This window comes from Pseudopipra pipra, chromosome 1, assembly GCF_036250125.1.
Source record: "Pseudopipra pipra isolate bDixPip1 chromosome 1, bDixPip1.hap1, whole genome shotgun sequence".
Taxonomy (NCBI): domain Eukaryota; kingdom Metazoa; phylum Chordata; class Aves; order Passeriformes; family Pipridae; genus Pseudopipra; species Pseudopipra pipra.
Window position 1 is genome coordinate 33,228,294 of NC_087549.1, and position 16,001 is coordinate 33,244,294.

Sequence of the window (16,001 nt, forward strand, 5' to 3'; positions counted from 1 at the left end):
AGGTTTGGTGAAAGAAATAGACATGCAGAAATAAAAATTTAGATTGGCAATGAAAGGAAAGGTCTTTTGTCAAAAGAGGGAAGTGCCTCTACCTCACCCTTTCCAAACCTGGTACCAAAAGCTTTTTGCTAGTGATGATATACTTGAACACACATATATATAAACATACATGCACAGATATATGCATGTATGATGACATTTAGGCTTTACATGCCAAATGGGGTGCAGTTTACCTTGGTTTTCTCAGATTTACTTTCCACAGTGTTACAGAAATGCCTCACTGAAAGGTCAGGTATGCACCAGCACTGGTGTGTGGGAAGTGGCGTCTGTGTGTGTCAACAAGAGTGAAAGGGGGGGGATCTTGATAGTAAGATCAGCTCCATTGTTTTCTGAAACATCATCCTCAGTTGCTTTTGGTGTGTTGTAACTCCAAAATCTAAATGTGTAAAAATGGATTTGAGAGATTGCCATGCTGATCTGCTGACAGCCTGGGAGTAGAGATTGTGCCTATTTTAAATCCATGGCAGGTCAGTCCCGTCCTTGCTCTATGGATCAGGATACTGTCATTGCAGAGTTGCACTGGAGCAATGGAAATAGAAATTGTTTATTTAATTGAGGCTTTATTAAAAGTAGTTAATTAATTATTAATTCTGAGTAAGCATGAGCCAGGAGATAATCTCTCTTGGTTTCATTCTTTTTTACTCTGTAATAGCCGTGTGGGGTTGTGGATGCAGAGGGAATAAAATGTGAAAGCATTCTTTAAAGTGTCTGGTGAGAACTGTGTCGCCTTTGCTTATTCAGGGTCGTTGAATATAAAATTGGTTTTCATTTTGAGAGGAGAGATCCAGCATAAGGAAAGTGTTTTACTTCATCACAAATCCTTAATTTTCCTCTGAAAATTTCCTTGAATGGAAACAAAATTTGAACAGCCCTCAGTAAAAAACATTTAAAAATTATGTTCTTTTTTGACTTATTCAACATGCTGTCTTTCAAGCCTGTAAATGCTGTGACCTGATCTAAATGTGGACCCTTATTGTTGGGTCTGCAGGATTAAGAGGAATCAGGACAGGTGCAGAGAGTTGCATGGGGACTTCTGGTTTGTTACACTGGCTCTTATTCCTTGGGGACAGAAATAACCCTCTTGATCATCTTATATGTATGTGTAAATCATAGCTGCCAGTACTTTGCATTGTTTGTATGCACAAATACATAAAATGCAAAATATCGATAGCCATGATTTAAAACATTTTTGGCAGATTTTTGTTTTATTGAGTTTGTGTCTGTAGTGAGTGTGTGTGCATGAGCATGGAAAAATATTAGGTGCACATAGAATATCTTCTGTTTATATTTCTGTAGTTAAAACAGAACCAATGAACAGCAGTGAGATTGCTACTACTACTACCACGGACGGGTCTTTAGACAATTTCTCAGGATCAGGTAAGGAATAAACAAAAGTCTTAAGCTCAGCATTTTTTCATTTACGATTTTCTTATCCCGCGTGGTCTGAACCTGTACACATCTGTTAAAAAGCCGTGCGTGTTTTCCAGCTCTTGCCTATTTCTGTTCATCTAAGTGGAAGTCAACAGGAGTTTTCCCTGAGTAAGGAGCATTACAGTATTGGGCTTATTAATGCCCATTGGTATGTTTGGTGGGAGTCTCACTAGGGAGTATTCTGGCCCAGAGTAATTACTCTCTTTTCTGTGAGTAAACATACCTGCCTCTTGTGATTAGTACTGTAATTGAGGGGTAGGTCTTCCTCATTTATTGTAACTCATTATTGCAAAGGTATTCATTCTTTTGTCAAGCTTCTTTTCTTCTTGGAAGACAGACACAGCTTCTGACATAGAGGAGACAAACACTGTGAGAACAACCTGAGGTGTTTTCACAGTTTAGCCTACCTATAGACTAACTGTGGTATTTCTAGCACATAGTTTTTATGGTGTAAATCAAATTAAAAAGGGATCTAATACTATATTGTGGGATTATATTTTTATAAAAGCAAAATTTAATATCTAGCAACCAGTCAGGCTCCAAGTAGCTAGCCCTTTCCCAGTCTTGTCACAGCCTCCATTTTCTGCACAAGCTGTTGTATATGAAAGCATCAAACCTGAAAGCCCCCCAAAAGATTTCTAGAGTATTTTAGTTTTCTGAAAGAAGAAAAGACAGTGTGTTTAGTTATGTACGTCTGTCGTGATCAGACTAAAGGTTGGACTGTAACATTTGATAAGTCTGCAGACTCACAGACCGCAGAAAATAAAAATTATCAGGCGTGGAAGGCACAGAAAGAGGTTCCTTGCTTCCCCACATGCTTCACAAGCACTCCTGGAGTAGAAAGATGATGGATTTTCCCTGTAGCTGGCCAGGAAAGGGGTAGCTGGCAGAGGGTAATTATGCGTGCCTTGTTTATTTCCAAGTACTTAGCAGTAGGGCCTGTTGTTTCTCTGACTGTCTGATTTTACAGTAGTCTCATAACCTGCCGCTGACCCCTTCCTGGCAAAGGCTTCCAAACCCACCTTGGGACCTAAAGGAGAAGTGACACCCAAACAGAAACCAGAGAGGGAAGGGCTCCCAAAAATAACGCCCTGAGCAGAGCACGCCAGCACACCCGCCACACTCCCAGCAGTGCCCAAAAATACTGACAGGAATGGGGATGGGTTGGTATAAGGCTCTGTGTCAGCAGCGTGGGGCTGCCGGGGGAGCAGCTCATGGTGCAGCCACCTCAGCTTAAGTGTTTCACTAACAACATCTGCACCTTGTACATCTTTATGCAACACTGGCTGATTTGAAGGTCTGAAAGCATTTTGGTAAGCAGATAAGGTGGAGGAAAAGTGAAGGAAGTGTAATATGGTAATACATAGTCTGTATCAGGAATTATTTTTTTTTAAGAAAGAGGCACGTGCTCTGAAGCTGGCCATATGTTTTCAATCGAAGCACGCATAAAGCTCCTTCATAAAATGTAGGTCTTAAAAATTCTAAAAGTTAATAAAATGTTGCACTTGAGATATCAACAACCCTTTGAAAATATGAAGGGAAATGTTTCCATTAGGAAATAGGTTGTTTGCATTGAAAATGTTGTCTGTGCGCAGCCAAAGAATAAACTATCGTTCAGGAGTTGTACAAAGGGGCAATTTAGTATTTGAGATTTGCGATCAAGATTTTAATGTTAAGCATTCTTGTGTAGTTCCTGATAAAATATTATTTTCTATCTAAGGTATCAATGATATTTGAATTTAATTAAACTCTTGTTAATACTCTGAAATTCTATTAGGAAAAATAATATTTATCTTTGGTGTGTGTATTTACACTTCTGTGTGCTTTCTTTTCTCCTTGGTGCAGCAATTGGAAGCAGTGGTTTCAGCCCAAGACAAACACACCAGTTCTCCCCACCACAGATTTACCCTTCCAAGTATGATATCTTTTTAAAATAATAATAGTACTAGTAATAATAATAAGTGAAATAGCCAGATTTTAACATCATATAAAATAATAATTGGGTCCATCTGTTAAGCCATAATTTAAACCACAGCAGCTTCTAGGGAAAAATGTGTTGGTTTTTTTTTTTAAATTATAAGAATGTATTTGAAAAATATCTGTAAGTTCTTATTTTACTTATTTTTTATTATTGATTTCTTACTGTTTTGTCTCTGTCTTATAGTTTCTGTTGTCTAGCATGGCCTATGATTATGTGTTACTGAAGTAGCAGGATTATATTAAGACTAAAAATAAGTACATGCATGTCTGTCTAATGCAGTGTTTGTCTTATCTTCTGTCATTTGTAATCAATAGCAGACCCTACCCACATATTCTTCCTACCCCCTCTTCACAAACGATGGCTGCATATGGGCAGACACAGTTTACAACGGGAATGCAACAAGCTACAGCTTATGCCACTTACCCCCAGCCTGGCCAACCCTATGGAATCCCTTCATATGGTAAGAAATCACATCCGTGTTATTTTATTCCTGAGGTAAATATTCTTTAGATCAAGATTATGTGACTCTTGTGTTAATACTTAGTGAGAAAGCTGTGCTCTAGAGCATTTCTTGGGAAAGACTGGTGATTTCCCGACGTTCGAATGACTGATGCTTTAATTTATATATTAACGAGCTAAGAAGGTACTCAAGAGGATGAATCCATTTGGGGATCAAGGAGAGAGGTTCATTAGCTTTTTATTGGTGATATCAGAAAAGCAACACTGAAATAGGAAAAGAGATCCGTGGGCTTCCATTAGACAGGCATGGCCCCTGGTGACTTGCTGAGTAGCTCTGCTCTCCAGCAGTGCGATAGGTTACCTTGGTACATAAAGGTCTGAGTTTCAGCTGATACAGATCACTGGAACCCAGATGAATCCATGAAGCTGTGCTGATTTTCAGCAGGCAAAAAACTGATTCAAAAGGACTCCCCTCCCAAAAAAAATCTCACTTTCCAATGTTTTAAAAATCCCTGGAGGTGAAAATTGAGGTAAATTGACACTAAATCTCTGTCTGCCTGATGAAGGAGATAGTACTAAGTAGCAAATATTTCCAAAAAAATTTAATTTAAAAACAAGCTGCTGTGGGTGAGACCATTTTCCTGCCAGACTGTCTGCTGGCAGACCACATAGCAGTGCAGCAGCAAGGATGCATTATTAGAAAATAGGCCTCATATTCCTCTGGGGGAATATATTAAAAATATACAATCCACATGCTTTGAGCAGTAAAGATACATTATGTAAAGATACATTCAGATAGTGTAAGTTTTATACAAAAATGACAGAACTCATCATAAAAGCTGGTCCATTTAAAATTGTTAAAAGTTTTAAGTGCAAAACTGGTGAATCTTTCATCCTGAAATCTGCAAGTTGAAATCCACTGGATCTCAGGTATATCCTATAGCAGACTATTGTGAACAATCGGTAAAAGAAATACCTTATTATTTCCCCTTACTTTAAAATATGGTTCTAAACATAAATTGGATGTTTCAGATCAAATCCACATATTTTAAACTTACATTATGCAGATGGGGGAGTCTTAAACACACACAAAACCTCCTGTTGCTGATGAGAGCTGTTTGCTAATTCCATCTGGATCAGGTGGGGTGATAACAGACGATCCCTTTCCCCACCATGCTGTTTTTGACCTGTTTCTCCTGTGGACACCTCGTGTTCATACTTGGCTGACTGTGGAGCTTGGGCAGCCCAAACACTGACTTTTTTGGTTTTTTGCTTGGTTCCTCTGGATGAAATCCTGACCTCACTGAAGTCAACTCTAAAATTCCCACTGACTTTAGCCAGGCCTTGATTTCACTACTTGTGTTTAGCTGTCTCGCTGTCGTCGGAGCTGTAATTGAGAGTTGCTTTACTTGGCAACTGCTCTCAGGGGTTAACATGCCTGCCTGCTCTTTTGTTTTGTTTTGTTTTCTTGCCTAGTCCATCCCCCATGCCTAAGACTTCAAATAATTTTGCCTAACATTTTACATTGCAGAGCTGATTTTGATCACTGAAACCCTCAGTTCATAAGCAAAGTAGATTTTTACGTGTTTTATTCTTTTCAGACAGTGATTTGTGGCTCGGACTAAAGTGCTTCTTACTGACGTACTGTACTGGAGCAATATTTAAAAGAAAATAACTATTAAAAATTTTTAGGACCTAGCATCATATGTATTTTTTGCATATTTAAGGCACATCATATGATCTATGCTCCCAAATTAAATTATGCAGGGAGCATTGGGGTGCTCATTTGCAACAGGCAAGAACTGAAACCTTTCTTAGAGCCAAAATTCTTCTCTTTGGTCTGCAGCTTAGGCCTCATGTACCCTCTGTCTTGCCTTTCTTTCATCCAGGCAGAAATCTTCCACTTCCATCAGGTATAAAGAGAGAAGACTTATGACATACGTGAAACGAAAAACTGAGTTGAGCAGGGGGGCTCGCTCTTTTTGTTTCTTTACTCTGGGTCTACTGGAAGAAAAAGTATTCATGAATTCCCGTATCAGCCTTTCTCAAGTTTTCTCTCTAGGGCAAAGTTTGGGAAGATGCTGTCTCAAATGCACCTCTATCCTTTTCATTTTTCCACTTCCCCACCTCCACAGCAGTGCAGCCATGTAGGCAGGAAGGGGGGTGGAGGAGAATGCCATTGACAGCTGCTGCCCAGGGGCTCCTGGCTCTGCTTCATCTGCAAAGCCCCTGAGGAGGTTGGAGAATTTCCTGAAACTCTTTCCTCCTGCCTGCTCCAGCAGCAGCTTCTAGCAAAGGCCTTGCTTACCAACTTCCTTGCTTTCTAGATCCTGGCAGTCCCCTTGTGTTTTCTCACTCTCCCTTCCCACTTCCTTGCATACATTAGACTTGAGAAAAGAAGGGAGCATCAAGGTTTGATGAGTGAAGGCCTTCAGGATGAGAGCAGGTGGGAAGAGTAAGTCTCAGGAGATGAAAGGCTCTTCATAGCATGGAGGTTTGCAAAAGGGCATATGAGTGCCAAGTTGTCTTCTCTCAAGTGACATCCTCCTGCTGCTGCCTTTGATCGTCTCCTCCCACTTGGTCTGAGATGGACAATTAAATCACACTGTTAAAAAAAATTTAGACTACAAATTTAATTCTTGATTTAGTCAAACTTTCTCTAAGCAATATTTAATCAGCCTTTCAGAAGTCCTTAAACAGACAGCAAATAAGGATCACTGATACCAAATCATCCATAGCAGGAGTTTCCCCTTGAAAATGAGGTGTCAGATTTGTCATTGGGGCAGTTTAATTGTAACATAAAACAGAAGAAGCAAGTAAGCATCAGAGAAAAACAAGCAAACAGGGATAATCTGGCAGTTAGCAGGTCTGGCAGAAGGAATTAAGGGTAAATAATGACAGCAGTTGAAAAATAATTATTTAGATGGCAGAAAATATGCTGCCATTTGTATATAGGGAGGTATTGAAGTTTTGCAAACATAGTAACTTCTCAGCCCTTTCCTACCTTCAAACACTGTTGAATATTGTTTAAAAAAATCCAACCAGAAAATGGACTTAGATTAACAGTAATTTTCAAAGGAATGTTACTAATTCACACTTTGACAATTCAGTTCAAATATCGGTGGTTTCTGAACAATGAGGTATCACTGAATGCCACAGTGAAACCTAAGAATATTGTATCACTTTTCCATTGCTTTGGCTATAATTATTTTTAAATGGTGGTTCATGTTGGGACAACCTTATAATTAAAACTAAGAGACAGAGGCTAAACTGTGTGAATTTCTTCAGTATTTTACTTGCTGATATTTACTTGCTTGTTGCCTTACAAATTGGAGGAAGAATCACTGAACTTGGGCAGCAAGTCGTTATTGATCGGACTTCAGATTCTTTTATAATTAAGTTTAGAAATGAGAGTGTAATGTGATGTGTAATGGATTTCCCTGTCAGTGCAGATTAATGACTCTGCTATTTTTTCCCAGTTTGGGAGGCTGCTTCAGAAATAGTTCTTGTCTATTAGGTGTTTATTTGTTAAAAGACTGAATGCCTCCTATAGTGTTTAATTAGCTTTGAAAAATCATCATTACACTTAATACTGCTAGTTCTCTTTATCCACTTCTAATTCCTTAGAAATTAAGGAGCACTAGGAGCTGTGTAATTTTCATGTAGGAATATTATACGATGCAAATCTCAATTATGTCGTTAATGGGTAGATGGCAGGAGAGCTTGGCTATGCTATGTTTCATTAAAATCATATAAAGTTGCTAATCTACCTCTGTGTAATGTCATGAGTATATGGAAAAGCTCGCCTCTGGCAGGAAAGGAAGACAGGAATAATGCAACTTCCTGTTCATGTATAAATTTCTTTTGCAGTTATTGGAAACACAGTTTTGAATTTAACCTCTCCCTGGTGAACTTCAGTTTTCCGTGTGCTTTTAGACTGCTTTTACCCTGTTCATTTGTGCATGCTCTCGATATTTGTTCTCTCATGAAAGCAACAGTAGTTGTATGTTAAAAGTGCTGTTAATTAAGTGATTTTATTTTCCATCCCTGTTTGAATATGAACAAATAGATTTGCTGTCACTAACTGATTTAGGTGCATTGTGGGCAGGCATCAAGACAGAAGGTGGATTGGCACAGTCACAGTCACCTGGACAGACAGGATTTCTAAGCTACGGTGCCAGCTTTAGCACACCTCAACCTGGACAGGCTCCCTATAGCTACCAGATGCAAGGTCTGTATAAACAGATATTACCATTAATTAGATACAGTTAATACTATGGGGTGTTTCTTTTTTTTCTTATTTCTTTACATTCCTGGAATAAAAATTAATGTTTGCTTGAGCACTTATCTCTGATGTTATTGCAGTTGGAGCTGAAATGATGTTTGCCTTTGTTGAGAGCAGTGACAGACCAGCTCTTAGCAGTTTGGAAGATCCCTTCCTTCATTACATTCTAAATAGTGAAGTGTTCTAGTGTTATTACAATAAAAATGTATCTCCAAATAACAATAATTCAGAGTTTAGCAAATAGTGAACGAGACAAAGCGAGTCCTGGAAAACGTGTCAGGATTATGGATTTAGGAAGTGCCAAATATAATTTGACACCTGAGTGTGTTCGAGAAGGGACAAGAAGATAAAAATACCTACTGCAGCTGTGGAGGTGCCTAAGTAATGATTGAAGTCTGTTTCTTTGAAGTCTATTTAAAAGCTGTAAGTCTTTGTATGTGCAGGCTATTATTATCAATTATGTTTTGTAGCCTTTCTTGCCTGTTTAGTTTACTTAATATCTTTCCACCTTGTTCTCACAATTCCTTTTTCCCCTTCTGTATCTAGAAGTCACTGGGTGTGCCTGGTTCTGGATTGTGCACCACTTTAAGTGATATTTTAAAAAATCTTTGATTGCCAGAAATAGCTAATTTTGGATGTCCACTGCAGGCCTTTTCACCCCTGAATTTGTCAGTAGGAATCAGATGTCTTGCAGATTTTAGAATTGTTGAAATATGTGATCACTCACAGAATTGGACCACATTTTTTTTTAAGTTTAGCACCTTTCTTTATTATAATTAGCTCAATTTAAACTGCTCTGTCAAGTAAACACTCCATGAAGTGTCTTGAAGCAGAAGTGCTTTCAGAGACAAAGCGAATGAGGTTTTGCTTCTGTTCCACAATTTTAAGGGTATATTGATCCAGTCCTTTGCTCAGACACAAAAGAGGTGTTTTTTGTTGCACTTTTTTTTTATAATCCCTTTTTGAACTGTGTGTTGAGTAGCTCTGTAGGGTAGAAGTGACCATCTGATGTCTGAAGTATTGATGAATTGTAGTGTGCTCTGACAAGTAAGAAGGATAGAATCAGAGTAGTGTGCAAATTTTCATCTATGTGCTGAATAAGGATGATCTTCTACTCATCGATGTAAATATAACCATAAGCAGGTTATTGGTTTTGCTTTCAGCAGATAGCTATACAAAAAACTCAAACAAAAACCCCACACCTGCCCACCCTCCCAAAAAATCCAACCTCTCTGTAGGAGAGAGCTCAAAATACTTGCCAGCAGCAGCTACAAGGAATTTCTGGATCAACATTTCAGCTTTTAAGGAACTGATAATTCATGGTCTCTAGGAAATAGTGTTATTGAAAAATCATGTCTGTGTTGCCCATAATTTCTGTAGCAGTAGTACCTCCATGCCACAGTCCTATACAGAGGATCCTGTTGTGCTAACCTATATAGCCAAATGAAAACGTAGTCCTATGGAAGTTGGAGGCTAAAATAAAACACACAAGCTAGAAGGGCCTAGTGTTAACAATAAAGCTGACACTGTTTAGCGATAATAAACAGTCGGTACCCCATATTGGTTGTCTAACAGCTCTGAAGTTGTTTTTTGTAAGATACGGAGGAGAGAGGTGTCAATAAAATGGGATTTTAGGCAGAAAAGTGAAGTAGTAGTTTTGCAGATGTTTGTGGGAAACTCATTTGATAGAGAGAAGAAAGGGGGGGCAGCGTGGGGTAACATGAGAGAGTGTTTGTTGGAAAATGGTAAGAGTAAGTGAATGCTGACATTTTGTAGATAACCTGCACATACAATGTAGAATGGAGCTAGGACTCAGTCAATGGACTGCATAGAGGTCTGCCATAGAGTGTATTGTTTTGTTTTCTGCAATATGCAAAATGTGTATAAGATCAGAATTGTCAAGCTCGGGAAAGGGTGTCAGTTGTCAAGAAATGGAACAGTAACATCTTGGAAAGCATTTCAGCAGTACACATTGAAAAGCAGGGATCTAAAAATATTCTTCAAAAAGAAATGTGTTAATGATGACCCAGTTGTGAAGTTTTAACAAGAAAGAGAGTCGGAGGCATTGATTTCATGATGCTGTTGTCTGCAGGGCTGAGGGAGGAGGGGGTCTGAGCCTGGGTTCTGCCCCAGCTGTGCTGTACTTGGGCTGTGAGCTGCCCACCTCTGGAAGTCAACAGATCACTGACAGTCTGGCTTGGGCAGAAGAACCACAGGTCAGAGTTGAGTGGTCCCTGTGGTGTGTATGTTCTTTCTGTTGTACTCATAAACAGCACAATGTGTGGGTGAGGGAAGGACTGGTCTTCTACAGAAACATTGGAGACCATAAGAATGGAACGTTTCAGATGAAAATATTGGTGGAATTGTTAATTGCTAAGTAGAAAAGAATCACATTGCTGAACAGGTCTTTCTTGCAGTTAAATGTTTGACAGTATATGTGTATACTATACATGAGAATATATATGTCTTTTTTGTGTTTTCATTAGGCTAACTTTTGTGTTTGAAATAACTTTAAATTGACTTAATTCTTCCTTTAGGTTGAACAGCTGTTAAAAGTAAACAGAAACATTTGTTTCCCTTTCCTCATTTAGTTTTGGAAGAAGAACCTATTCATAGTTTCAAAGGACAAAATTTATTCTCATGTCAGAAGACAGGGTTAGTGCTGCTGCTGTTAAGTTGTTTGTGCAGAAACTTCCAGAGAGGAAAGTGAGTTTCTTCTCCCTTTCCCCTCTAGCACTATAAGGGCAGGCTGCAGCCTCAGCCTTGTCATAGCCTGCAATAGCCATTCTTCATCTCCTGCGTGCAGCTGCTGAGCTGCTAAATGGAGATAATGGATCCCACAACCTACTTCACAACCATGCGTTACATGACAGTGTGCTCGGGGCCCTGCGTTCTTGCCTGCAGTAAAGGGGATTTCCTAGTGGCCTTGCAGTTGTCATGCTCGTGTTCCCTGACTGGGGTTACCTCGTGCTCGAAAGCTTTGGAGTTAATTCTGGTTCCTCTCCCTGGGGTGAATGTCTTCCTGCAATGTAGAGACTCTGCCTCGCGGTGCGTGTGCAGCCAATTAAATCCAGTGCTTTTCCTGACCCTGCTGAAATTACAGCGTGATTAGTCACTGAACAATAGTGCAGGGAGAGACTGCCAACTTTTGAAAATTATAAGGAGAATTGCTGCCTGTGACTTCGTGCTCAGGTTATTCTGGTAATCAGGTTTTTGTTCGTTACAAATTTATCATCCCTGTAACAGGAGGTGCATAGGGGAGAGGGTGAGAAGAGGGCTCAGGCAGTTCTGCCACCCCATCTCCCCACTCCCCCCCCCTTACTTAACGAATGTGTTCCTTAAGCTGTTTTTCATATAAGTTGCTTCATAGATGTTGAAAGACCACTTACATGACTAATGGCTGTGGGAATGGACCGTTATTCCTATATAGGCAGCAATCCTATAAGGATTGCTTGGTGAGGATAAATGAAGTGGAGAAGGGCTGGGGGGAGCGGCAAGGAAAGACCTCTATTTGCAACTGTCTTATTTGAGTATCCTTTGATTGTGATTAAAGATGGCTTTTACCCTGCGCTCGAGTATCCTACTGCTGGAAGGGTAGGATGCCTGTGATGAGCACCAGCATTGTTTTAGTTACCAAGACTGTGACGACTAACTATCCAATTGGTTTGGGAAATCAACCATAAAAAAGTAAACACTAAGGTATTTGGTTATTATTATACAGTATAAAAATATTGTGCTGGATGGCCAACCAGTTACTAGGACAACAAAGGAGAGTTTGCCAAGGATTTTTAAGCACTGTAAGCAAACGGAAGAAACCTTGAGTTTAAATAGCCCATCTGGCCGTCTTTGGCTTTCCCAAGAGAGCTGCACTAAACTTCTGCCACATACATTGTACCCTGATGATAGACATAGCCCATGGCAAGGAGACTGAGCCAGGAAAGCAAATGGACTCCTGTGGCCAATACACGGGGGAGGACAGCATCCCACGCCTCGCGGCAGCGGCACAGCAGCAAGCCCCGTGCCTGGAGCCTGCGCTCTAGTCCCAGCAGGGTCCGCAGCCTTCTGACGCTGACTGGGATTCCCGGCTTTAATGTGGGTCAGAGCTCTTGGCAAAATAGACCTTTGACCTGCAATTTACAGCTTTTATCACATTTTAAAGCTACGTAGCTGGCCAAGTTAGAGCAGTAAATCTCGTGCATTTTGTAACTATTATTATTTTTGTATTTGTTCAGCTAAGACAGGACAACAGCTCTATGCCATGTTATGGCTGAATACTTAAAAAACAAATGGCAACATTGAAGTATTTTAAAAAGAACTTTAGGCCTGTAGTTCTGGGTGGCCCACGGAGCTGTTTCTGAGAAACCTGCTTCATGTTTGTTACGGTCTAGGAGACCCCTACCCCTCCTCCATAGGAGCCAGTGCTGACCATGAGATGAAAGAGAGAGATCTGCAAGTTAGTATGTGTGTGTCTTTGTCTGAGAGGGAGAGATGCTGGCTGGCATGTGATTACTTTACTCATTTGCTCTTGCAAATTATTTGCCAAATTTTTGACAGAAGCTAACGTATTCCTCAAAAAAAGCCTTTGGGTTTTTTTTTTCTTATGAGAGGCTTTTTATATCTCTTTTATACTTTTTTTTAGAGTGGCTCAAACTGTGCACGTCTAAATCCTGTGTTTGAATGTATTACTGCATCACTCAAAAATATCTACAGAAATAAAAAGAGACACAGTGACTTACATTCTTCCAGCCAAAGCACTATTAGAAATAAAATATCATTTCAAAGTTTTGCAATTTAAAATATTTTTCAGCTGTATTTTGGCTCTGGGGTTTGTTATAATAAAAAAAAAATAACATCTGTTTTCCAATTTTAAATTAAATTTAAAACAACATGTTTTTCTCATTAGTACTGTTTATCTGTACTATCTGCTAAACTTGGATGTCAACTCTTCTGCTGAAGTAATCTGATTTTAGTTCGCAGGATTAGTAGCATCTATGAACATCCACAAAGCTTTTGCATTAATAGAAGATACAAGAGAAACATTTACAGTCATTATCACATGTTAAGTTTAAGATTCATCATTTACTCCCCTTGCTGTTGGACTTCACATCTCCTTCTTTGTTTGAGTCTTAGCTTGTATGTGCTTTTAGTTACTTTTGCAATCAAAGCATGTAAATATTTTCCCTTCTGACTTCTCATAGCTAGGATACCTATTGGTTTTGAGGTTTTTTTATTTAAAGAAGTTGATAGCTCACAATTGTCCTTAGGGGGTTGTACTAAGCATGCAGCCCTGCCTGCATTCTGTGCTCTTTGGAGTTGCAAGAAACGTCACTTTTCCCAATGAGTAACCTCTGCATAGAATTTGGTTGTTAATTGAGGTTTTGTTGGTTATCTCAGAGGATTGGTGCATCTGTGTGCCTGGCTCTCTATTGATTTTCTTCCCTTCTTGTCTCCTTTGCTCATCTGCAAGCTTTTGCTCCCAGGCTCTCTGTATATCTTTGCACTAAGGCAGGTTTGGTGGTGAGAGAGGCTGTAAACAACTTGTGTGCTTTAATAATTTGCACTGGGTGGTGTTCTCTTGCTGCACAAGTTCAATAGGTTGCCTGATTACAGACTTTGTGGTGGCTTATGTAGCTTCACCCTGTGCATCCATATGCCTGAGCTGGTGGCTGTGTCGCTCCCGGGTTATAACCAGTGAGGGCAAAACAGCTAAAAGGGGATTGCTGCCCTTTTAGTGGAACAGCTTCTCAGGTTGGGTATTAAACCTGAGAGCCCCATCTGTCTCGTTTTGGTGGCTCATGAAAGCAGGAGGAGGGAGATGAAGGCAGTAATTCAGTATGTGAGCTAAATTCAATCTTGGGTCTCCCTTCTCAGAGATACTTTTTTTCTCTTGTGTCATGCCTAATAGACTCTATCAAAAAAGAAAAGATTTGCAGCCCAAGGCCATGTATGATCGATTAGTGAATCCTAATGGCTTTGCAGTTGGACTGAGCTGTTTGGAGCAGGGAGTTATGGCTTTTGTTGTTTCTGTGAGGAGCTGAGGCTCAGGAAGGGGAGAGGACACAGTTATCAAAGGTGGAAGGAGAAACAAAGCCAGTGGGCTTCCGTGAGTGGAGATGGCATCTCTTGGGACAAGGCTTGCCATTACTGTTCAACAAAAAAAGTGAAGTAACCCTCATTACTTCTACGATGCTGGGTATTATTTGGAGGGGTGGTAGATAGCCTAATATTCAATCAGAGCTGAGGTGGCTCCAAAATTCCTGTCTAAATTTCAAGGGATTTTTTTATTGCAATAATGAAACACACAGTGTAGGAACTATGAATTATCACTTTCCATATATTAACATGTTGTAGAACCAAATCAGGCAACATATGGGAAATATTACAAATATGCCATAACCTTATGATATAATCGTGTGATGGAAGTTATTTTCCGATACTTTGTTTTAGTAATGTATGTAATTTTTCTTTTTATTTCAGGCAGCAGTTTTACAACATCATCAGGAATATATGCAGGAAATAATTCCCTCACAAATTCTACTGGATTTAATAGTTCACAGCAGGTAAATTTGTAAATAGGAGCTCAGCAAACTTTGGCCAACTTAGAATTCTCATCCACTGAAAAAATGTAGCCCTTAAATAGCTTATTGAAAGAAATTAGCATCCTTTCAAGTTAAACTAAGATTTACAAATGTTTTTCTTCAATTTGTTGTCTTCGAATTCTAGAACTAATTGTCTGAGGTTGATTTTCTAATTCACACATCTTCAGCAGTGTGTCTAATTAACTACTTGTATGAGAAGACATACTAAATTATGTGCAATTTAGATATTGTTTTACTGTCTCGCAGTTTTAGGTCCTATAGCATGTAGTCCAGGAAGCATACATGCTCAAAGTCTGACATGTGTTTGTGGTTATATTTTGGAATTTATACTAAAAAGTAGCAAAACTTTGATGGACTATTCAGTTGCTTTTTTGTCTTGCAGGAATATCCCTCTTATCCCAGTTTTGGCCAGGGCCAATATGCACAATATTATAATAGCTCACCATATCCTTCACATTACATGACAAACACCAACACCAGCCCTACGACACCCTCCACAAATGCAACATACCAGCTTCAAGAACCACCATCTGGCATCACCAGTCAAGCGGTTACAGATCCTGCAGCAGGTAATTACATGGATTTTATTGTCCCTATGAGGCACGTTTTTGTAAGTTGAAAGGGGATTGAGTTGGATTTTTTTGTGTGTGTGTAGTTGTTGATTTTTGTTTTATTATATTTCTTAATCCTGAGCCTGTGGCACGTCTTGTACAGATTCTAACAGAAAATAGACTGAAGAAAAAAGAGGATCAGTAAAAGTTTTAAAGCTTGTGCAAAATACAATTTGTTTGTATTTATTTGTAAAGTGCATGTGTTTAAAATTGCAGGCTATGGACAAGTCTTTACACTAAACCAGAACCTTATGTTTTTAAGCTCTGTCTTCATTAAGATAAACTCCTTTGATTTTTCTAAGTAAGACTGAAATCAAGAGGTCTTCAGACCATAGCCCAACTGTCCACTTGAAAGAGAATTTTGTGGTTTTTTACTTTAAGAGGACATAATAATGCTTGTAATGGGGAGTTGAAATTGCACAAGTGTTTCCATTTTAAGAAAAGATTTTCAGTGACTTGTCCTTTTTCCCAGTTATTTTACCTTTCTTGTTGGAATTTGGCAGTCCTGTACTAGTTGAGATATTTTTTGAACATTTATTTCAAACTACTCCAGCTGTTTTTGGAAATGAGGGGTG

At 39.3% G+C, this 16,001-nt stretch overlaps 1 protein-coding gene across 12 annotated transcripts in view; it reads left to right on the plus strand.

Moving 5' to 3' along the window:
- EYA1 (EYA transcriptional coactivator and phosphatase 1) overlaps positions 1 to 16,001 on the plus strand; it is a 163,727-nt gene that overhangs the window by 89,502 nt on the left and 58,224 nt on the right. For 6 of the 12 annotated variants that reach the window (XM_064651004.1, XM_064651032.1, XM_064651014.1 and 3 more), the window contains 6 exons: positions 1,357 to 1,437; positions 3,337 to 3,406; positions 3,787 to 3,932; positions 8,025 to 8,162; positions 14,694 to 14,776; positions 15,198 to 15,384. In XM_064651004.1, the coding sequence (XP_064507074.1) occupies positions 1,357 to 1,437; positions 3,337 to 3,406; positions 3,787 to 3,932; positions 8,025 to 8,162; positions 14,694 to 14,776; positions 15,198 to 15,384 (705 nt within the window). The remainder of the gene's footprint in view (positions 1 to 1,356; positions 1,438 to 3,336; positions 3,407 to 3,786; positions 3,933 to 8,024; positions 8,163 to 14,693; positions 14,777 to 15,197; positions 15,385 to 16,001) is intronic. The other 6 variants (XM_064651029.1, XM_064651045.1, XM_064651023.1 and 3 more) reach the window with 3 other exon arrangements.